General features: G+C 53.8%; 4 protein-coding genes across 7 annotated transcripts; 2 read left to right on the forward strand and 2 right to left on the reverse strand.

Moving 5' to 3' along the window:
- The first annotated feature begins 416 nt into the window (after nt 1-416).
- On the forward strand, nt 417-619 carry LOC129679531 (NADH dehydrogenase [ubiquinone] 1 beta subcomplex subunit 1-like). The gene has a single exon (XM_055610733.1). It carries the CDS (start codon nt 417-419, stop codon nt 591-593), a length of 177 nt encoding a protein of 58 aa, XP_055466708.1. The 3' UTR covers nt 594-619.
- A 4,665-nt stretch (nt 620-5,284) lies between these two features.
- On the forward strand, nt 5,285-9,936 carry Col8a2 (collagen type VIII alpha 2 chain). Its single transcript, XM_055611200.1, has 2 exons — nt 5,285-5,462; nt 5,993-9,936. The coding sequence occupies exons 1-2, from the start codon at nt 5,285-5,287 to the stop codon at nt 7,909-7,911; spliced, it is 2,097 nt and encodes a 698-aa protein (XP_055467175.1). The 3' UTR covers nt 7,912-9,936.
- A 1,298-nt stretch (nt 9,937-11,234) lies between these two features.
- On the reverse strand, nt 11,235-16,281 carry Adprs (ADP-ribosylserine hydrolase). Of its 2 annotated transcripts, none has more exons than XM_055611480.1 (6): nt 16,067-16,281; nt 13,660-13,756; nt 13,175-13,382; nt 12,911-13,095; nt 12,488-12,588; nt 11,235-12,032 (listed from the first exon to the last, which is right to left on the reverse strand). In XM_055611480.1, exons 1-6 carry the CDS (start codon nt 16,275-16,277, stop codon nt 11,740-11,742), a joined length of 1,095 nt encoding a protein of 364 aa, XP_055467455.1. In that variant the 5' UTR covers nt 16,278-16,281; the 3' UTR covers nt 11,235-11,739. The 2 variants fall into 2 exon arrangements, with proteins under 2 accessions (XP_055467455.1, XP_055467456.1); XM_055611481.1 differs by having other exon boundaries at nt 11,796-12,032; nt 12,504-12,588.
- A 435-nt stretch (nt 16,282-16,716) lies between these two features.
- Nucleotides 16,717-20,010, reverse strand: Tekt2 (tektin 2). Of its 3 annotated transcripts, none has more exons than XM_055611211.1 (10): nt 19,933-20,010; nt 19,274-19,479; nt 19,058-19,183; nt 18,692-18,897; nt 18,077-18,220; nt 17,880-17,994; nt 17,653-17,760; nt 17,385-17,528; nt 17,132-17,211; nt 16,717-17,007 (listed from the first exon to the last, which is right to left on the reverse strand). In XM_055611211.1, the coding sequence occupies exons 2-10, from the start codon at nt 19,427-19,429 to the stop codon at nt 16,794-16,796; spliced, it is 1,293 nt and encodes a 430-aa protein (XP_055467186.1). In that variant the 5' UTR covers nt 19,430-19,479; nt 19,933-20,010; the 3' UTR covers nt 16,717-16,793. The 3 variants fall into 3 exon arrangements, with proteins under 3 accessions (XP_055467186.1, XP_055467187.1, XP_055467188.1); XM_055611212.1 differs by having other exon boundaries at nt 19,761-20,010; XM_055611213.1 differs by lacking the exon at nt 17,132-17,211 and having other exon boundaries at nt 16,895-17,007.
- Between the last annotated feature and the right edge of the window lie 1,727 nt (nt 20,011-21,737).

The raw sequence follows: 21,737 nt of genomic DNA on the forward strand, positions 1-21,737 counted from the left end.
GGAGGGATGAGAGCTACATACAGCAGCACATCAGAGACAGTTTTGCTTCCTCAGGCCCCTGGGTATGGAGCCCAGAGCAGGGATGTCACTAGGTCTGATGCCAAACAGACTGTAATTCAAGTGATGGGAGCTTTCACAGCAGCCAAGAAGCAGGTAGTTAACCCACTTAAAAACAAACAAACAAACAACAACAACAACAACAAATTGGGCTGGAGAGAGGGCTCAGTGATTAAGAGCACTGGCGGCTCTTCCAGAGTTCCTGAGTTCAATGCCCAGCAACCACAGGGTGGCTCACAACCATCTATAATGAGATCTGGTGCCCTCTTCTGGCCTGCAGGTGTACATGCAGATAGAGCAACCGATTCTTAAAAAATAACAGCAAAAACTGGGACCATGCTTGGCACCATGCTACAGTCATGATGACCTTAGTTCAGCTGGTCCATGACCACTGGGTTCATGTACTTGTCCCTAAGGGCTTTGTCTTTGGATGTTATCTAGACAAGAGGGATGATGAAAAGCTGACTGCCTTCTGGAATAAGAGCATGCTATTTCAAAGGGAACTGAGGTCCAGTGAAGAAGTTACTTGGAAGTAAAGACTGGTTAAATCACAGAATGATCACATTTTAAAGGTTGTCAAAGAAATAAAAACATTTATTATTTAGATGAAACAAAACAACAACAACAAAAAACAATTTAGCCATGTGGTGGTAGCGCACACCTTTAATGCTAGCACTAAGGAGGCAGAGGCAGGCGGATCTCTGTAAGTTCGAGGCCAGCCTGGTCTACAGCATCAGTTCCAAGACAACCAGGGCTACACACAGAGAAACCCTTTAGTCCTATCACTTGGGAGACAGAGGCTTTTGGTGAGTTCCAGGACAGCCTGCTCTACACTGAGTTTTAGGACAGATGGGGCTATGTAGAGACCTTATCTCAACAAACAAACAAACAAACAAATAAAAATAAAAGAACAAAACCAGAAAACCCTGAAACCTACTCTTCCCAAAAAACAATAGCCTTATCGATATGTAATTTACATATTTTGAAATTAGTCCATTTAAATGTACAGTACAGGGGGCTGGAGAGATGGCTCAATGGTTAAGAGCACTTGGCCGCTCTTCCAGAGGACCTGGGTTCAATTCCCAACACCCACATGGCAGCTCACAACTGCCTGTAACTCCAGTTCCAGGGGATCTGGTACCCTCCAAAGACATACGTGCAGGCAAAACGCCAATGTACATAAAGTAAATAAATCTAGCTGGGCACGGTGGCGCATGCTTGTAATTCCAGCACTCTGGGAGGCAGAGGCCAGCCTGGTCTACAAAGTGAGTCCAGGACAGCCAACACTGTGCAGAGAAACCCTGTCTGGAAAAACCAACCAACCAACCAACCAATCAATACATCTTTTTTTAAAAAGGCAAAGCACAGGGCTGGATCTGTGGCTCAGCTGGTAGAGTGCTTACATAGCGTGGAAGAAATCCCGGATTCAATCTCTCATACTGAATAAACCAAACCAGGCTTGGTAGTTGCACAGCTGTGATCCCAGCACTCAGGAGGGGGAGCTGGGAGAATCAGAAGTTCCAGGTCACCCTCAGCTACATAGTGAGGCCAGCCTGGGATACATGAGGGCCTTGTCTCAAAAAAAAAAAAAAAAAAAGTATAGTACAGTTTTAATTTTTAATTATTTCAATTTCTAGTTTTAAGATATGGTCTCACTATATAGTCCTTCCTGGCCTGACACTCACTACACAAACCAGGCTGGCCTCGAACTCAAAGGAATTTGCCCGTCTCTGCCTTCTGAGTGCTAGACACAAAGATGTGTACCACTATGCCAGGCTTACATTTTAATTTAATTTAAATTTAGGTGTAGGGGTGTTTTGCCTACATGTATAGGCAAAACATGCACGCTTGCAAAGCAAACTTGGGTCCTCTGGAAGAGCAGCCTGTGCTGACCACTGGGCCATCCCTCCAGCCTCAGACCTTAGATTTTTGATCCTTGTACCTGGGATTACAGTCTTTGCCACCAAGCCCAACTCACAACCAGTTCTCAAGAATTTCATCACCCCCTCCTAAAATGGCCCCATCTGTGAGAACCACTTCCCATTTCCCCCTCCCTTAGCCCTCAATGACCCCATCTACTTCCTGTCTCTAAGGTACTGCCTACTAAGCATTTAAAAGCAATGGATTCAGAGCTACACACGAAGCCCTGGGTTTGATTTTCAGCCCACATACTGGATGTGGCGTCCCCCTCAACGTCAGGACTCTCTCTGGTGCTTGCTTTTAATTCAACAGATATTTGTTGAGTATAAAATATGTGTCACTTTCTTGTGTGTATGTGGGTGGGGATAGCATGCAGAGGCCAGAGGAGGATGTCAGTCATGTGGCCATAGCTGACTTTGATTTGTTTGTTTGATTGTTTGGTTTTGGGTTTTTCGAGACAGGGTTTCTCTGTGTAACAAGCCCTGGCTGTCCTGGACTCTCTTCGTAGACCAGGCTGGCCTCAGACCCCCAGAGATCCACCTCCCTCTGCCTCCTGAGTGCTGGTATCAAAGGCATGTGCCACCGTGCCAGACCTGCTTGTTTATTTTTTGAGACAGGGTTTCTCTGTGTAGGCACGCCTGTCCTGGAACTCACAGCACCTGCCTCCTGGGTGCCGTGAAGGTGTGCACCACCATGCCCTGGCCTGGCCAATTTTTTTTTTTTTTTAAGTTTAAACATTTTTAAAAATATTTTTTTTATCTCATGTGTATGGGTGTTTTGCCCACATGTGTTTATGCACCATGTTTGTGCTGTCTGCAGAGGCCAGAAGAGGGCACTGGATACCCTGGAATTGTAGTTAACAGCTGGTGGTGCGCTACAGCGTAGGGGTTGGGGATTCAACCTGGGTCCTGTGGAAGAACAGCCAGTGCTCTTAACAGCTGAGTCTCTCTTCAGCCCCCTGCAGTTACCGTATCTATCCTCTGTTCCAAGGGAGCATCTTTGGGAAGAGTGTGCTTATATGTTCTTTCCGGTTGCTTTTTCTGCTGGTAGTTGTCTGCTGGTAGTTGTGACAATGACTTCTCTTAAGGACATACTCTTAGAAAAGAGCACTTCTGTAGGCTGGGTCCGTAGCTCAGCTGGTAAAGGCCTTGCTTAGCGGGCACAAAGCCTTGGGTTCAATCCCTAGCACCTCATAAAACTGAGTGTGGTGGGCCACACCTGCCATCCCACCAGCAGGCAGCAGAGGCAGAGATCAGGAGAGCTAAGTCATCTTGGCCATCTTACCAAGTTGACACCAGCTTGGATTACATGAGAACCTGTCATTTTTAGAAAAGAAGAAGGGGCTGGGTGTGGTGGCACACGCCCTTAATCCCAGTGCTTGGAAGGCAGAGACAGGCAGATATCTGTGAGTTTGAAATCAGGCTGGTCTACAAAGTGAGTCCAGAACAGCCAGGGCTACATAGAGAAACCCTGTCTCAACAAACCAAATAAATAAATCCCAGCACTTGACTGGCAGAGGCAGATGGATCGCTGTGGTTGGGGCCAGCTTGGTCTACAGAGTAAGTTGCAGGACAGGGCTACACAGGGAAATGCTGTCTAGAAAAAAACCAAACAAAAGAAACCAAAGCAAACCCCCCCCCCCCCCCCGCCAAAAAAAAAGCATCTGTGTCTGGGTCCAGATGTGCCAGCCTTTAATCCCAGCATTCAGGAGGTAGAGGCAGAGGCAGGTTATAGACAGCTGTCACCCTACAGGCGGGTTTTTGGAAAGGAACCTGGGTTATCTGGAAGAGCAGTCAGTGCTCTTAACTACTCAACCTTCTTCCCAGCCTTCCCTTTATGTCCAATTAAAACACTTTTTTTTTGGGGGGGGGGCATGCAAAATGGCTCAGCAGGTAAGGGTGCTTGCTGCAAAGCATGATGACCTAAGTTTGATCTCTGGAACCTTCGTAGTGGAGGGAAGGAACTGATTCATGTCAATTGTCCTCTGATGGAAACAGTCACGTGTGACCCCCACCCCACCCCACCCAACCAACCAAACTGCAATTTAAAAGGCATTTAAAAAAACAAACATTTCACTGTATGGAGCGTGCTAGCACTGCATGCATTGTGAGAGCATCCCAGTGAGGTGACGATGGGCTTGCCTTCCTTCGGGGCTGTTATCGATCATGTAATGCTGTGAACATTTGCATACAAGGTGTAAGTAGACATATTACCCCATTTTATTTGCCCGAACTCTCTCTGTGGTGAGTATTCAAGCTGGCAGAACCCAGGCCTTGTTCTCAGAGCTCAGCTAAGTGCCATGGATAGGGTCGCCGGGACACAACGGGCTGTGTGAGCTCTCAGGAGGCATTTTTGGAAGAAGGGGCCTGGAAGGATAAATAGAAGGTAAAACTGAGGCCCAGGACTACTGAGGCTACTGGGACCTAGGAGCTATCCTGCTAGGCGTCCTGGGTGCCAGAGTAAAGGTTGGGAGAGGAAGGGATAGCACCACTCAAGATTAAGGCTTTGAGGGCTGGAGAGATGGCTCGGTGCTTAAGAACACCCTCTGCTCTCCCAGAGGTTCTGAGTTCAATTCCCAGCAACCACATGGCTCATAACTATCTATGCCCTCTTCTGGTGTGCAAGTCTCTTACAGACAGAACAATCATATACGTAAAATAAATACATCTAAAACAAAACAAAAAAAACCCCCTAAGGTTTTGACTCCTGTCAATATGGAGACCAGAAGGTCATCAGCATGATGGGGAATCATGAAGACACAAAATAAATCTTAGCCCTGCCTCCCTATATCACCTGGACACCGTAGGACAATGACACCAATATGTAAGTGCTGAGAAGATTAGACTTACATCTTAATTTTATATCTATTTGTTTGTTTGTTTGTTTTTTTGAGTCAAGGTTTCTCTGTGTAGCCTTGACTGTCCTGGACTTTGCTTTGCAGACCAGGCTAGCCTCGAACTCACAGAGATTGGCCTGCCTCTGCTGAGCGTTGGGATTAAAGGCGTGGGCCACCATGGCCACCTTGGGCTCACATCTTTGAAGAACCTAGGTGGTGCCAGGCAGAAGGCTGGTGTGCACGTGGATGGCAGGGGCCTCATCTTGAAAAGCTTTGCTTTAGCAAGGGATGTGCTGAGGTCGCTGGTTCTCCAGAAGGTTCTATCTGGTTGCCAATTCGGGCCGGGGAGGCTGGTCAGACAGGCTCGGAAGAGGTTTAGCAGACAGTATGTACACACCCGGGACCTTGAGATTTGCTGGTGGTTGCTTTGGTGACAGCCTCCCTTCTCCCTGCAGCACCTCCACAGACGCCATGCGGGGGCCGCTGATGGCCCTGCCTTCGCTGCTGTTGTTGCTGTTTTGGTGCAGGCCACGAGGGTCCTCTGGCGGCGGAGCTGGGGGCGCTGGTTATGCCCCGGTGAAGTATGTGCAGCCCATGCAGAAAGGACCAGTGGGACCGCCTTTCCGAGAGGGCAAGGGCCAGTACTTGGGTGAGAACCTCCTTACTCAACAATCCCTGAGACACCCCTCCCACCACCGCTCCCGAGGCCCCTCCAGACCCTTCAGACCATAACTCCTTCCTGGTGGAGGGCTTCTCAGGCTTAGAGGGCCGAAGCTGGCTGTGACTGGCTGGTGCAGGTGGTCTTTATCTGGGGGCGGGGCCAGGCCGGAAGGCTAAGTAACGAAGCCACTTGCCTGCTCTATAACGTGGGCTACTGGCGCCACCTGGTGGCCATCCCGCCATCAGGACTTGGAGCCATAAATATTCTAAATTCACTGGGCAAAGCCTGGCTGGGTAGTTGGGTACAGGGAGCCCTAGATGAGGACACCTGCAGTGCTACCAGGATAGCGACTGGACAACTCTGAACTCCCTCAGGTATGGGAGGACAGCTCTGGGAGTGTTCTCTATGAGTAGATGCAAAGCCTGTTCGTCCCCAGTGCTCCTCACACTGCCATGGGGGATGGGTAGATGAGATACCCATTGTCCAGGTCTCTGACTGTCCCCTTCTCTCTCTTTCAGAAATGCCTCTACCGCTGCTGCCAATGGACTTGAAAGGAGAGCCAGGTCCCCCTGGGAAGCCGGGACCTCGGGGTCCTCCTGGGCCACCCGGCTTCCCGGGAAAGCCAGGGACTGGAAAACCTGGGCTCCACGGGCAGCCAGGCCCTGCTGGGCCCCCTGGCTTCTCCCGGATGGGCAAAGCTGGTCCCCCAGGGCTCCCAGGCAAGATTGGACCACCGGGGCAGCCAGGGTTGCGAGGGGAGCCAGGGATACGAGGGGACCAGGGCCTCAGGGGCCCCCCAGGACCTCCTGGCCTTCCGGGTCCTTCAGGCATTACTGTCCCTGGAAAACCAGGTGCCCAAGGAGTGCCAGGGCCTCCGGGATTTAGGGGGGAGCCAGGACCCCAGGGAGAGCCTGGACCCCGAGGAGATAGGGGCCTCAAAGGGGATAATGGAGTGGGCCAGCCAGGATTGCCTGGGGCCCCTGGGCAGGCAGGTGCCCCTGGGCCCCCTGGGCTGCCTGGTCCAGCTGGCTTGGGCAAACCAGGTTTGGATGGGATTCCAGGAGCCCCTGGAGACAAAGGTGACTCTGGCCCCCCTGGGGTTCCAGGATCTAGGGGAGAGCCAGGAGCTGTGGGTCCAAAAGGGCCCCCTGGGGTAGATGGTGTCGGGGTACCAGGGGCAGCTGGGGTACCAGGGCCACAGGGCCCAGTAGGGGCTAAAGGGGAGCCAGGACCCCGGGGCCCCCCTGGCCTGATAGGTCCTATTGGCTATGGAATGCCAGGAAAACCAGGACCTAAGGGAGACAGGGGCCCAGCTGGGGCCCCGGGGCTCTTGGGGGACAGAGGGGAGCCAGGAGAGGATGGGGAGCCAGGAGAGCAGGGTCCACAGGGCCTTGGAGGTCCACCTGGCCTTCCTGGGTCTGCAGGGCTTCCCGGTAGACGTGGTCCCCCTGGGCCCAAGGGAGAGGTAGGACCTGGAGGTCCCCCAGGAGTGCCTGGCATTCGGGGTGACCAAGGACCTAATGGCCTGGCTGGAAAGCCTGGGCTTCCTGGTGAGAGGGGACTTCCTGGGGCCCATGGACCCCCTGGACCAACTGGGCCCAAGGGTGAGCCAGGTTTTACAGGCCGCCCTGGTGGGCCTGGGGTGGCAGGGGCCCTCGGACAGAAAGGTGACTTGGGGCTTCCTGGGCAGCCTGGCCTGAGGGGCCCTTCTGGAATCCCAGGACTCCAGGGCCCAGCTGGCCCTATTGGGCCCCAGGGTCTGCCAGGCTTGAAGGGTGAACCAGGCCTTCCAGGGCCTCCTGGAGAAGGGAAAGTCGGGGAACCTGGCTCTGCTGGGCCCACAGGGCCCCCTGGGGTCCCTGGCTCCCCAGGACTCACAGGTCCTCCTGGGCCCCCTGGCCCCCCTGGGCCTCCTGGGGCCCCTGGGGCCTTTGATGAGACTGGCATTGCAGGCTTGCATCTGCCCAATGGCGGCGTGGAAGGGGCTGTCCTGGGCAAAGGAGGCAAGCCACAATTTGGGCTGGGTGAGCTGTCAGCCCATGCCACTCCAGCCTTCACTGCGGTGCTCACCTCCCCTTTCCCGGCCTCAGGCATGCCAGTTAGGTTTGACCGGACTCTCTACAATGGCCACAGCGGCTACAACCCAGCTACTGGCATCTTCACCTGCCCGGTAGGAGGCGTCTACTACTTTGCTTACCATGTACACGTCAAGGGCACCAATGTATGGGTAGCCCTGTACAAGAACAACGTGCCGGCCACCTACACCTACGATGAGTACAAGAAGGGCTATCTGGACCAGGCGTCAGGAGGCGCTGTGCTCCAGCTGCGGCCCAACGACCAGGTGTGGGTGCAGATGCCCTCAGACCAGGCCAATGGCCTCTACTCCACTGAGTACATTCATTCTTCCTTCTCAGGATTCTTGCTCTGTCCCACATAACCTGTGGGGGACCCTGCTGCCCTGGCCTCCTCCTCTTTAGTGATAGAGAGACCTTTCCAGTTACAGAGATCTCCATTTGAAGGAAGCAACCAAAAGCTGAACAGAGGCGGCAGCGGCGGTGGCAGCGGCCTTGCCACGAGGAGACTCACCTGCTTTCTGTAGGCCGAAGTTGTTTTTGGAAGAGGTTGGCCTAATTTCCTTTCCCCCAGGTGCACTGTGGGGGTTGTAGCCTGTTCTGGACCTGCCTGGACTGCAGGCAGCCCCCACCTCGTGAGTCCTGGAAGCTGCTGGGAGAGATGGCTTTCTTGGTGGCCTTAGATGGCACGGAACAGGCCAGGGGCTCCCTGTGTTCGCTGGGCCTCTTCCTGCTCCCCACAGGGGCCTCTGGCAAAAGACATTAGGTTCTCTGAGATTTTTGTTTCCTTTCGGGGGAAAGGCAGAAGGGAATGGGGACCATGGAGGCAGTCAATATGGATAGACACCCCCCCTCCCCCAAGTGATGCCATGGAATCAGACCAGTCCTGGTGGGGATGGTTGTGTGGCCCTTGCTACTGGCCCCTGGAAGATCCTGGAGCAGCCATGTGGAGATCTGTGAAGGGAAAGGGGTATGGATCTGAGGCAGGCTGGTAGCTCTTCTGTTTCTTTGACTATCTCTGAAGGGTTGGCTCTTCAGCATGAGGGTGGCAGCCATGGGCTGAGATGGAACACTGTGCAGTGTCTATACAAGACGGCAGAGCCAACCAGGACTGATGAAGCAAACGTGGGTATCTCTCCCTCTTTCCTCTCACCTGCCGGGGGTGGGCCACTTCTCTCCTTATCAGACTGTTAGGGGACGCTTGCCAACTCCAAACTAACCATCAAGGCAAAACGCCTCTCGCCGGCCCCTCTGAAGGGGCATGCAAGCTTGTGGGTGAAGACTTGTTTCTCCTTAAGAACTGCGCCGTGGCTATTTAGTGTCTACTAGAGGGGCGCATCTGTGGGCACTTCCTCTCTCTCTGCCCTCTGCTTCCAATTTCCTGTTCTAAGCAGGGTAGGGCCCAGGAGTCTGAGGCTCTGAAAGAAAAGATGCCAGCAGGCTCCCACTGGAATGAGCTGGCTCTAGGGCTTCTACCACCCTCCCTAATCAGGGCGCTCCTGTAGGAGACAGGTGGGGCTTGTTTCCCAGCCCCTTGGCCCCCAGTCCAGGCTGGGCTCAGTGCTGGGGCCAGGGATGGTGGGTATTCTTGCCTATGTAAGGATGGCTGCTTTCTCTATGGTTTAGGACCTTCGTCAGTCCTCACCTAGTCAGCCCACTTCACGGTACCAAGTGTGAATCTGGGACATTCAATAGGTGATCCATCTTGGGCACCCATCTGGGCCCGTGCGGATGGACTGAGGACGAGGGCCCAGCCCCCTCCCCTGCCTACAACTGCAAAGCAGCCTAGTGGACAGCCAGCCCGCTTCAGCTTCCAGTGGGGGATCTGCTTGTGACAGCAAGAAGATGACCTGTGTACTTTTTCTGCGACACCCAAGAGAACCAGCTGGTGTCTGGGCCTTTAATGCAACCTCCTCCTACCCTGGGTCAAAGCCACTAATCTGATGTGTTAGGGATGGGTTCTGATGGGCCGAGATGAATCAGCTCCCAGAGGGAACTCTGGAGACTAAGGATGCCAGGGTGCCCAGAAAGCTAAGCAGAGCTGCCAGACTGCACCTGGAAGCCTTTAGGATTAGTGATTCTGAACGTTTGTGGGTTGGAGCTGTGGGTGTCACTGACCAGCTTTGACAAATAATGTCAGGTTTTAACTATGACAACTACACTTACCCTGTGCGTTTCTGTATTCTGGCTCTTATTTTTTTTATTTTTTTAAGATTGAGGTTTTCCAATCATTTCATTTCTAACCTGGTATAGGAGGTTCCTCTCTACTTACCATGGGACCCATGTCAGGTTCAGGGAAAATGCACCGGGGAATCAGAAAAAATTGGACTTCTCTTTAAAAAGAGAACTACAGTATTGACTATATTGATTGACTGCCCCAATAAAACCTGTCGTAGAAACACTGTGCTGACTCTGGCCTCAATCCGGTCTCCTCCTGAGACGTGCACCTCCCTTACAGGTTCCCAGTCAGTCTCCTGAGCCCCTTAGAACCACTCCCCTGCAGCCTCAGCAGCACCAGGGAAACTCGGAGGCCTTCTATGAAACCAAAGAAGGGCAGTGGCTACAGCCAGACTAAACTTCGATGGAACATTCCTGCAAGCTCTCAGGAGCAGTGGAGCATGACAGTTGGCTCAGGACCCCAAGGGCCAAGTTACAACATCTGATACAAATTATGAATGAAATTGTGAGTCTTTGGTCCTAAGGATGGGGCTTGTGCTAGGACCAGAGCTGAGGTCAGGGTAGGGGCCCAGTTTCTTGTGTAGAAAGCGCCTGTTCACAAGCTGTCATGTGCAGTAGCAGCTCATGTCCTTGGCTCTGGGGCTCTGGGACAGCTGACCTGATATTCCTGAAATCTCAGGCAGGACAACCACTGAGCTAGCTGCACATGCTTGTCTCTTCACTGAACCTGGAAGGATGCTCAGAGATCATCCTCATGGTTTGTGGGAGTTGTCTTTTCAACTCCTTCTTTTTTAAATTTATTTTACAGGAGTGCGCTATCTGCAGGTCACCCGTCACAAGAGGGCATCAGATCCCAGTATAGATGGTTGGGAGGCACCATGTGGTTGCTGGGAATTGAACTCAGGACCTCTGGAAGAACAGAAGTGCTCTTAACCTCTGAGACATCTCTCCAGCTTCCTCCTCCTCCTCCTCCTCTTCTTCTTCTGAGACAGGGTTTCAGTATGTAGTTCTGGCTAGCCTCAAACTCAGAGATCCACCTGCCTCTATTGGCACCACTATGCCCAGCTTCAACTGCCTTTATAACAGCTGCTGCATAAAACTTCCTTTCAGGCCAAGGCCTTTAGCCTGGGCTCCAAGACACAGGAGGCATACAACACTCAGTCCACAGGGACACCTTGGATGACACCTATTCCCATCAAAGGTCGGCGCTCTGTACTTCCTCCAGGGTCCTTCTTCCGGGTTTAGCCAGGCCTGGGCTAGCTGAGGAAGACAGAACAATCAGCTTGTCTCCACCCAACCTCTCAGGCAAAGCATTGGTCCAGATGCCTGGACAGCACTGTGAGACCAACAAGAAAAGCCGGATCATGCCTACCCTGCCCTTCCTGATAATACGTGGAAGACTGCCCCACGACACAGCAGCTACTGCACTGGGGTCCCAGGACTGGAAAAGTGTGGTCCAGGCAGGGAGTCACTATCTACCCACCAGTAGAAACAAAAACAGGACATGCTGGGATTTACAAAAAACTGTTTATTGCTGCTGAAGAGCCCATTCCAGTGAGGAGCCAGGTCAGGCTGCCACTGGATGGGCTGAATGCCAGTCTCAAGAGCTACACAAGCCACTGAGGCTCTGCCCAGTCAGTGACAGGCTGCCTGTCACACTGATTAAAACCCAACTGGAAGAAAGGATTCTCCCACAGGTCATTCCACCTTCCCGAGGCCCATGTCCTAGATGGGAAAAAATGGACAAATAACCCTCCAAAATAAAACCTGCCCTGGCCCCTCATATTTTCAAGGGCCTGAGGTGTCATACAGCTCTGCAGCTAGACAGAGCTGTAGCCCCAAGAAGGCACCAATTCCTCACAGTTTCACAGGCTGTACCCTCTAATCCCAAGGGTACCCTCATCCTGACCTCTAGGAATGCTGGGGCAGGGGAGACAGCCTAAGGGAACTGTGGATTCCGATCTGAGTTGTCCTAGGCCTGGATGGGCCTGATAGGGTCGCTGAAGCTGTGGTCCTCACAGGCTCTCTTGGAAGACTCGATGCAGGCTCTGGGCCAGGACGTCTGTCTCCTCATAGCCCTCACAGCTTTGCTGCCAGCTCTCTGGCACCTGCTCCATCCCATAGTAAGCTCCAGCAATGGCCCCGGCCATGGTGGCTATGGTGTCTGTATCCCCACCAAGGGAGATGGAATAGATGAGGGTCCTCTGGAGGCTGTTGAAGGCGGGGGGGATCTCAGGGTCGGGCTCCATGCAGCGCAGGAAGCAATAGATGGCAGTGGGCACAGATTCAAAGGCGGCAATGCCATTCCCTGTGGGGAAGCCGGAGCACAGGAACTTGACCGCTCTCCCTGCCGCAAGCTTCCTCCCATCTGCCAAGAGCCAGCTTTGTATAGGGGCATGCCCGAGATCTCAGGTTTTACAGTGAGACTACCGGAGACCCACCAGGCCTGCTGGTGGCCAGGCAAGGCCCCACTTAGTCCTGTTCCTGGCTTTGATTCCTCCTCTCTCCCAGAGCAGTTGAGAGGCAGGTCACTGTGAGGGACTCCACACAGTGCCCAGGGCACAGGCACCAGGAAAATTAATACCCACAACCATACTAGTGGACAAACGAGCTGCTGGCTGCTGTTTCTGGGGATACTGGTCCTCGAGGCTGCAGGCATGTTCACAGCCCTGCCAGGAGCCCTACAAAGAGCAGCTCTAGCTGTCCCGGGCCCCCCCTTGCCCTGCGGTCAGCTGGGGTACATATTAGTCAGGGTTCACCCACCTAGCTCAGACACTACCTCCTCTCGGCTCACCACGTCTTGATCCAGCAGCTCTCCAACCTTCCTCAGCCTGCTGGAATATGGGCGCTCCTCCATACCCAACCTGAGGTTTGGGAAACAATGTCAGAGGGGCCAGAGTGAGCAGGACATAGGCAGAGGGAGAGGACTCACGAGAGTAATCGGGGACATCCAGGTTCCACCCAGGTCCATGTGCCTTAACAGTGCTGGGAGAGGGCCGGAGATGTTCTACTCTCTGGGACACTGAGGGCCATGAACCTTTTGAGGCAGAGTGACCTCTTCTAACCACTCCATGAGGTTCCCAGTGAAGACAGGAAGGCTTGGCTTTCCGGCAATGCCAGACAACCCCACCCCTGCCCTGTCCACACTTCTGACTTGCCTCCACCCTCACTCCAGCCTATACTCACTCCTTAGCATCCAGGACCGACTGGGCATCACCCTCCAGCTCCTCCATGTGGCCCAGAAGCTGCTCTAGGAAGTGCTCACTGGACGACACACCCTGCAGAGCTAGGTGCACAGCCAGGGCCTGCAGGATGGCTCCGTTGTAACCCAGGGAGGAGGCATGGGTCAGCTGGGCTGAGAGCCGGGCAAACTACGGAGAGGAGGAGCCACTGTCACATGTCTCTACAGACAGCTGGGAAAGACATATTTGTGACCAGCCTGCCCAGTACCTTCTGTACATCTTGGACACTGCTATAGGCCAGCGGGATGCCCGCCACCCGCATGGCACCCCCATTGCCATAGGAGCCCTTTCCATTGAACTGGGCCCGGGCAGGCTCATAGACGTCACGGCACTTGGGGCTCAGGAGCTTCTTGAAGACAGTGATGACCCCAGCCCCATACCCTCTGTCAGGGTCCTTCTTGTATTCTTGAGCAAACCTGATGAAGAGAAGGGAGGCAGTGAGGGCAGTGAGGGTTTCAAATGCACCTCTCAGGGCTAGAAGAAAAGGCTGGGCTGGGCTGGAAGGGGAGGCTAGGTACCTAGGGCGCCTGTGCCAATAGTGCTGTCACTTTTAGCTTAGGGAGCTAGTGTCAGCCTGAGAAAGGGTCCTGCAGAGAAAAGGGGTGCTGAGTCTGCACAGGTATTGCTCCTCTCTTGAGGGGTGTGGTACCACTGCCTGCCTGCCTGGCCTTGGGCCAGGGTTACATCCCTCACCTGTGAGCCATGTCCACCTCGTCGAAGGCCTCCTTGGCCAGGAGGGACTGCACCAGGGCCCTGGCCATGGCAGTGTCATCTGTGTAGCACAATGTTTCTGCAGGAAGAGGGTGGTGGGGTGAGCAACCCACAGGGCTCTGGTGGCATGCTTATTCCTCTTGGTCTAACAGCTGACCTCTACTATGACCCTGCTGTGACCTTTCACCCCTACCTCCTGCAAGCTGGAAAGTCTTGGGCTCTTAACAATTATTGTAAGACAGTCATGACAGCCTGCTGGTTTCTGAAGGGAAACCTTCTGCTCCCTTCTTCTCTCACTATTAATCATCTTACCATGGCCTGCTTGAGCAATACTGCTTCCCTCCTAGGCACTCCCATAAATTCTTAACTAGGATGTTGCCTCCTTCCTTTCATTCTCCAATCAAAACAGCTGTCTATTGCCTTCAGGGAAAGCTCTCAATTCATGGACTCAGTATCCAAATCCTTCTCAGCTTGGTCCCCTCCTTCCTTGCCCTCTTCCATCTAATAGCCCCCTGCACAGGCTCAGGTCCTTCCTGCTGCGGTACTCCCCCTCTCCACCCACCTCATCTCCACTTCTCTCAGCGGCAGGTTTTCTGGAGCCCTCCCTCCTTTAAACCTTTTCTTTTTTTTTAAAATCTGTATGGGTATGTTTGCCTTCATGTATGTCTGTGCACCACATGCATGCCTGGTGCCCAGGGAGGCCAGAAGAGAGTGTCAAGATTCCTTGAGCCTGGAGATACAGATGGTTGTGAGCCGCTATGTGGGTGCTGGGACTTGAACCTGTGTTCTTTGGAAGAACAGCCAGTTCTTAACTGCTGAGCCATCTCTGCAGCCTATTTTGTTTGCTTCTGAGACAGGGTTTCACTGTGTAGTTCTGTCTGGCCTAGGGCTGTAGACCAGGCTGGCCTCACACTCGCTGTGGTCTTCCTGCCTCTTTCTTGTAGGGGCTGTGATTACAGGTGTGTGACGCTGTACTGAGTTATGTCCTAGCATGCTACTAAGCTGCTAGGGACAGAGCCTTTGCCTCACTGAGAGGAGACAGAGAATGAAGTAGCTTCTTCTAATGAGTACCTCCCTGATCCCTCAAACAGCCAGTCCACTGCCTCCATGTAGCCCAAACTCCATTTTCCCTCTTCTCAGGTGTATCCTACCTTCATATCCGTAAGCACATTCCTAGTCTCTTCCAGCTGGGTCAAAGGTAAAGGCCACTTGAGTTCACGGGGGCAAGGGGTTGCTCTTTGCCCTTCTCCCCTCAACCACAGCCCCATGAGTGAGGAGAATCATCTGTTCTCCCTCCACTCACTCACCGTGCCCCTGTCTTCCTGAGGAATCTTCCTTAGTCCCAAGCCCAAGGACTGATCTCCTGCCTAATTAGATGGCAACTATCAGCTTTCCATCTCCTATTGCCAGTCTCTTTATTTAGGGCTCCAGACTCAAGTTGCAATGTTTGTAGAGACGGGAGCAAAAGGAGAAGCTCTTGCACAGGACTATTGGGACCACATGGTAGGAAGGGGCTGACAAAGGGAGCCATCCCCAAAGGCAATCTCAAGGCAGAGAGGAATAAAGCAAGCCTCTAGGAGATGGGCTGAGCTCCTGGCCTTACTGAGTACTGTCTGGGGCCAGAGCTTCCTTTGGATTCCTCATTTTGTCAGGTCTTTTCACTCAAACTTTATTTTTTTCAGCCACAAAGTCCCAACTACTACTCAACCTAAAGCACACCTTTTTTTTTTTTTCCAAACCATAATGAAATAAAATCGTCGTCTTTGTCTTATCTCTGCTTCCTTTAAACACTCGTTTTCCATGTTCTCCGCGACTCACTCGACATGGCTTTCTGGGTCCAGACTAACACACCAGTGTCTCCATCTTGCAATTCTTTCTTCTGGTTTTGTTACTATCTTTCTGCTTCTCAGAGCAAACCTGATCTTCCTCAGCTCCTTCTCCTACCTCGACATGCCTCTTACTCATGGTCTCTTGCGGGAATCTGACGATGGCCTCTTTTTACATGCTCTCCAAGAAGAACCGAGTCCTCTGCTGACATCTGGACCCGGAGTCGGAGGAAAAGCCTGAATACGCAAGGGAAGGGAAGGGACTTCTCTTCACAGCATATGGACAGAGCCTGCTGACGCCCACGTCTGGCCAGCAGTTAGAGAAAGCTGGCCACGACGGAGCTGGACACGCGGCCTCTGGCCCTCGCCAAGATTTTAGGCTTGTCCTAGGACACCGCTAAGAGACCTACTAACTGGGAGAGCTGGAGGAAACCGACAGGGTCGCCGGGGCCTTCATAGTCCTGACTTCGCGGGCGCACGCCGCAAGACCCTCTTCCTCGGCTGCCTCGTCCGCGTGCACCGCCCCCCTAAATGCCAGTCCCCGACGAGGTCGCCACGCCCACCTGTCCGCGCGCTGCCCGGCGTGCCCGGGTCCGGCTCCAGGCTCTGGACGTGATGCAGGACTGACGTCAGGCTGACGGTATCATGTGCCTCGTAGACAGCGCCCACGCAGTCTCCCAGCAGCGCGCCCGCCAGGCAGCCTCGGAAGCGGGAGAGGGAGCGGGCCGCACCAGCCCCGCCGCCCGCCGCCGTCATCGCCGCCGCCGCCGCCATCTGCGCGCGGACTGGCCGCCACTTCCGGCACCGATGCGGCCGCCTAAGCTGTCGTCTCTCCGCCGCGGCCCCACAGCTCCCCCTTGTGGCCTGGAGCCCCAGCACGCGCTCGTATCCCACAGCGCCGCTCAGCGGCTCGGAGTCGCAGCGCTCCGCAGACCCCGCAGGCTTCGCGCCAAGTAGATGGCGCCACAAATTGGATCGACAGCCTTCTAAAGTATCGCGGAGGACCCTTTTAAAAGCGCCTGAACAAGAATGTTGCCCACCCAAAGCCACTGCTGTCTGGTAGCGAGCACCCCTCTATCTTTGCACCCGCATTCCTTCTGGAGTCACTTTGGATGCTTGACCACTATGAAGCCTGGGCCACTCCATCACCCAAGTGGAGTGGCTCACTCTGCCAGGCACCCACAGTGTACGGCACAGAAGAACCTGTCCTGAGAACTCCATCTTTATTAGTTTTACTGACCCCTCCTCACTCCCCCACCCCCGCCTTCCCTCTTCTCTCGGCCACCAAGGCTAGGTCAGCTCCAGCTGGCAGGTTTTGATTGGAGCCAGTGTTCGGTTCGTCGTGCGCTTGAAAGTGTCCACTCGGGGCACAAACTTCTCAGCCGCCAAGGTCAGCTTGCGTCGGATGTCCAGACACTTGGTGTCCAACAGCATGGAGTTAGTCTTACACGCAATATCAGCCTGTATGCGGGCCAGGTGCTTGGACAGGGCGTCCAGGGCATCCCTGTGGAGGGGAGACACCGCGAGCTTGCAGCCCTGCATCAGACTGTGAGGGCCGGAGGGATCAGCAGGAAGTACGGTCCGTCCCATGGCTGGGCAGTGTCTCCCTGCCCTCTCTCTAAACCTACTGTGCTTGGACCAGCTTCTGCTTCATGGTAGCGATGGTTGTCTCCAGCTGGTGGAGTTCATCACTGAGGCCAAACTGTGCCTGGAGGCAGGGGGCAAGATGGGACATGCAGTTCACCCACACTGCCTTCAGCTGGCTTCATGGCTGCCCTGGACCAGAATGCTTGCTTGCTTCACCAGGAACTTGTGTAGAGGGGTAGACTGAGGTCTCCTTAGCAGAGGGGCCCAGTCCGCACGCACTGGGGCCCTTCGTACCTGGTCCTGGCAGAGTTCCACATTGGGCCGGTAGGTTCTGGACTCCAGTCGGGTATGTGCAAGCTTCAGGCTGATCGTCTTCTTGCGCAGGTCCTCCTCCAGGTGCCGGATGTCTTCCTGTAGCTCGGCTATCTCTTCCATGGTCTGTGGCAGACATTACCATTCAGGCAAGATTCAAACCAGGGCTCCCAACGGAGGAGAGCTTCCGGGCCAGGTACCTTGTGCCTTGGCCTCACAGTTGGGAGGGATGGGGCAGGGCAAAACTCACATTTTGCTCTTGCCACTTGAGCTCACTGTAAAAACCCTCCATCTCCCGAAGCCTCTTCCTGAAGGCAAAGTCTGTGGTGACCCTCTGAGCTTCCAACTTGTTGTTGGTCTGCAAGACAAGAGCCAGCCAGGCAACAGGAAGGTCATGAGGCTGCTGTTTAAGTCAGGGGAAAGGCCAGCCTATGGCCAGGGCAGGAGGAGAGAGAAAGGTGAGTTGGGCTCAGTCACCTGGGCAATCGTTAGGGCAATGGCTTCCCTCAGCTCTATGGATGCTTTTATTTCTGACTCTGCACGGTTCTTGTTCAGCCTACTGAACTCGTCCCACTCTTGCAGTGTGGTGCAGCTGTGGAGGCAAGGAAGCAATGGGGTCACAGGGTGTGACCCCCAAGGGACAGAGGAGGGACTGACTGAAATACTATTCTTACTCTTTGGGGATTCGTGTGGGGTTGATCTTCAGAGAGGGGTTTGGGGAAGTGAGGTTGAGAGAGAGGCAGCCCCTGTCGATTTCCAGGGTCTCCATTTTGTCTCGGTGGTCAGAGTTGAGCTGCTGCCGGACTTCCTGCAAGAGGCTGGGGAAGGAGACAGCATTGGAACCATCGCTGGGGACTGGGATGCAGCCCTCACTGGCCTGCAAGGATACTTAGGGGTTGTGGGGTGTGTGTGTGTGTGTGTGTGTGTGTGTGTGTGTGTGTGTGTGTAAAACCAGGCATGCGCTGCTGCATCCCAGACGAGCAGCATAGCCTCATGAGTGTCCCCAGACACAAGGCACAGGTAGGTGGCTTCACATGCATGGACGAACACTTACTATAGGGTACCTCGAGCAGTGGCAGGTGCTTCCAGCTGAATTACAGAGGCCTAGAGTAGGATCCTAACAACAAGTAGGCAGTGCAGAGCATGCTCTAAACAGTGGTTTCTGCCAGGAGGCCGGGAGGCACAGAAAGTATCGCTAATTGTTACTATTGTCACAGAATAGCTAATTGTTTTTCACCCAAAAAACCCGTGCAGTGTAGATGAGTGTGCGGGGTAGGCCTCCGCCTCACCAGAGGTGCTGGAAGGCGTCACTGGCCCTCTGCTGCAGGGCCTTCCTGGTGTCTTCGATGGCTTCCACCTCTTTAACCAGCTCTTCCTCCACAGGATCCGTCACCATGTCAATGTCTCGCCGGCTCTCCCGCAGGGTCAGGCACTCGATGACCACATCCAGAGGCAGGTTCTTGGCCTGCAGGTTTTGCTCCACAGCCTCTTTCATCTAGGAAGGAAGGTCCCAGGGGTTGGTGGGGAGGGGCACTGGGAGGTCGCAAGGGTCCACAGGTCAGCAGAGGGGTGCGGGGCTTCCCAGATCCGGAAATGGGGTGGGAGGGGTGGAGCTTTGTATCCAAGCCCGCTGATGCCCTGCCCTGGCTCCCTGCCTGGGTCAAGGAGTCGATCTCAGCATCTAAGTCTGTCAGACACTTATCCAGCATCTCCTTCCATCGGTTGACCGTGTAGATCCTCTCCGCCAGGCCAGCACTATTGTCATGCTCATCCCATATGGTCTGCAAGAGACGGAACCAAATAAAATGATGTCTGTGGTTGAGCGCTCTCCCACGGCCCACGGGGCCGAGAGGCTGTGTGTGGGCTCACACCTGGTTGTTGGTCTCATTGCGAAGGATCCGGGCCTCCTGGCGGATCTGGTGGGAAGCATTTCGCTGCCGCTCCGCATTAGTGGACAACAGGTAACTGTTGGTGCGCCAGTCCGAGAGCTGGTAGCGCTGGCTGGGCTTGACACTCAGCGTAGCCATGGCCGAAGAGCCAAGGGTCTGAAACCCTTAGGCCTGTTCCAGGTCACCACCTGCAGAGTAAAAGCAAAGCGCCTCTTCTGGACACCCCCCCGCTCCCTGCTCCAGGGGCGTGTAAAGGAAAGGATACAGCAGGTGTGTGTGTGTGTGTGTGTGTGTGTGTGTGTGTAGGATGGCAGGGAACATTCCCCTAATCCAGTTCCCACCCCTACTTCCAACAATCATTCTTTCCCAGGGCTGTGGGACAGGCCCACGGGGGATCTGGGAGAAGAAGCCTTGTTTCCTTTCCAGGGTGGTGTGACTGGGCTGGCACACCTAGGCTGGAACTGGCTACCTGGGTAGTTAGGGCGGTCGCGTCCCTGGCCCCGCCCTGGCACGAAGGAGAAGCAGGCCAGCTGGGCTGGGTGCCCAGCAGGACCCTTCCCCTGCTTAGGCTCCGCCTCTGGGGTTTCAGTCTGGGTTGGGAGGTCGGCCGCAGGCTGCTCCCGCCGCCCGCAGCCCCTCACCTGATGTGTCCGCTCGCCCCCGGTGCACCCGTTACCGATACTCCTGTTGTTTGCGAATCTGGTTACCGAGCAACCGCCGCCTCGTCGCGTGTGAGGTCACCTGCGCCCTTGTGCGGTCACCTGGGCCCCAGCTCGGCCAGGCAGCCGCGCGCAGCGGCAGATCTGGGAACTGAACCGTGTTAGTTTTGATGAGCGGCTTACAGGATTTTTAAAGTGTGGAGAACTTATAGGAACAGTAAAGACTTCTGCTCGCTTTCCGCTTGGGCCTGATTTCCTTCTGGGGTCTCCTTCCAGAAATGTGTGATATAACAAAACGCGTATCTTGGGCCTATAGCTAACACATGCTCCTTTGATCTTGTTTTGGCCAACAATTTTACCAGTGTTTGCAGTTATACAAAAAACATTGTTCTCTTTTGGAGAGAGCTCAACCTGGGGAAAGGGAACCGGTTGGCCTTAGTGGATTTGGGGCTGGGCTCAATGGGTCTAGCTTGCCTTGATACACCCATACAGCGAAAACCGAGTAGCGGCGCACAGTCGTAAACCCAGCACCAAGGAGGCTAATGTGTTATTCCTACCAGTGTAAACATAGCTGAGGTGTCTGGGCTTGGCAGGCAAGTGGGGGGTGGGGCCGCCTTCTAAGAAGTGGGGAGGTGCTTGCTTGTAGGGGCCTTCTTGCTCATTAGTGCTGCGGCTCAGAAAAATGAAGATATTATTTTTTTAATTTACAGAATAGCGCCCCCCCCCCACTATGTAACCCAAGCCGGCTTCAAATCCTCCTTCCTCAGCCTCCTGAGTGCCGAGGTTACAAGTAGGAGTCACCATAGGCTATTTGGTAGACTCTCATACACAGCTCATAAATGGGACATGACCAGGAGTTGTTTGGTATCTGTCTGTCTGTCTAGCTAGCTAGCTATCCATCTAGAGAGAGTTTCTCTGTGTAGCCCTGGCTGTCCTGGAACAACTCACTCTGTAGACCAGGCTGGCCTCGAACTCACAGAGATCCACCTGCCTCTTGCTCCCAAGTGCTGAGATTAAAAACCTGTGCCATCGCCCACTCTGCTATGAATAGGAGTTTGTGATGGAGCTCTTTTACAAGTATTAAAAAGACAGACAGGTTAATTGCTGGAAGAAAGGATGGATCTTAAGTGGTTAATTGGGAGTGCATTAGGGATTGAATCTAGCATTTCATAGAGCTACATCCCCAGCCTTAACTTTTGGCTTGCTTATTTGAAAACATTTTATAAACATGACATAGCTGGGGTGGTGTGGGTGCTGAGGTGGCCCTGCCCCTCACAGCTCCTGAGGTTTCTCCACATCCTGCCCAAGGGAAGAAGGTGTTTCCCAGAGTACGGCCAAGGAACTGATGAGTTAGCCAGGAAAAAAGGAGTGATAGGAATGAGTGAAAGGCTGGAACTGTATCTCAGTGGCAAAGTGTCGCCTCCCCTTTCCAGGTACACATGTGTGTGCGCGTGTGTAAAGAATGAGTGATGCTGGGCTCTGTCTCTCTGTGTTAGAAATGCTAGGTACCTAGCACCCGGTTACTCTGATGTTTGCCACCTTGAGTGAGCTCTGCTTCTGTGTGGAGTGTGAACACACGGCTAAAGATTTTCCAACTTTGGCAAGTTCCTGGCACATGCTTGGCCATTCACCAGCCGGATATTTATTTGCTATGCTAGAATCTAATGAAAAGCCCTGAGGTCTTTTGAAATCTTTTAGTTCCAATATTCTTCCACTTTTCTTCTGGAAGGGGAATTCACACAGATGGCATTTATCACCTGAAAGAAAGGGATATCAGAGCTAAGCAA

Source organism: Psammomys obesus, unplaced genomic scaffold, assembly GCF_907164565.1.
Source record: "Psammomys obesus unplaced genomic scaffold, mPsaObe1.curated_primary_1811, whole genome shotgun sequence".
Lineage (NCBI taxonomy): Eukaryota > Metazoa > Chordata > Mammalia > Rodentia > Muridae > Psammomys > Psammomys obesus.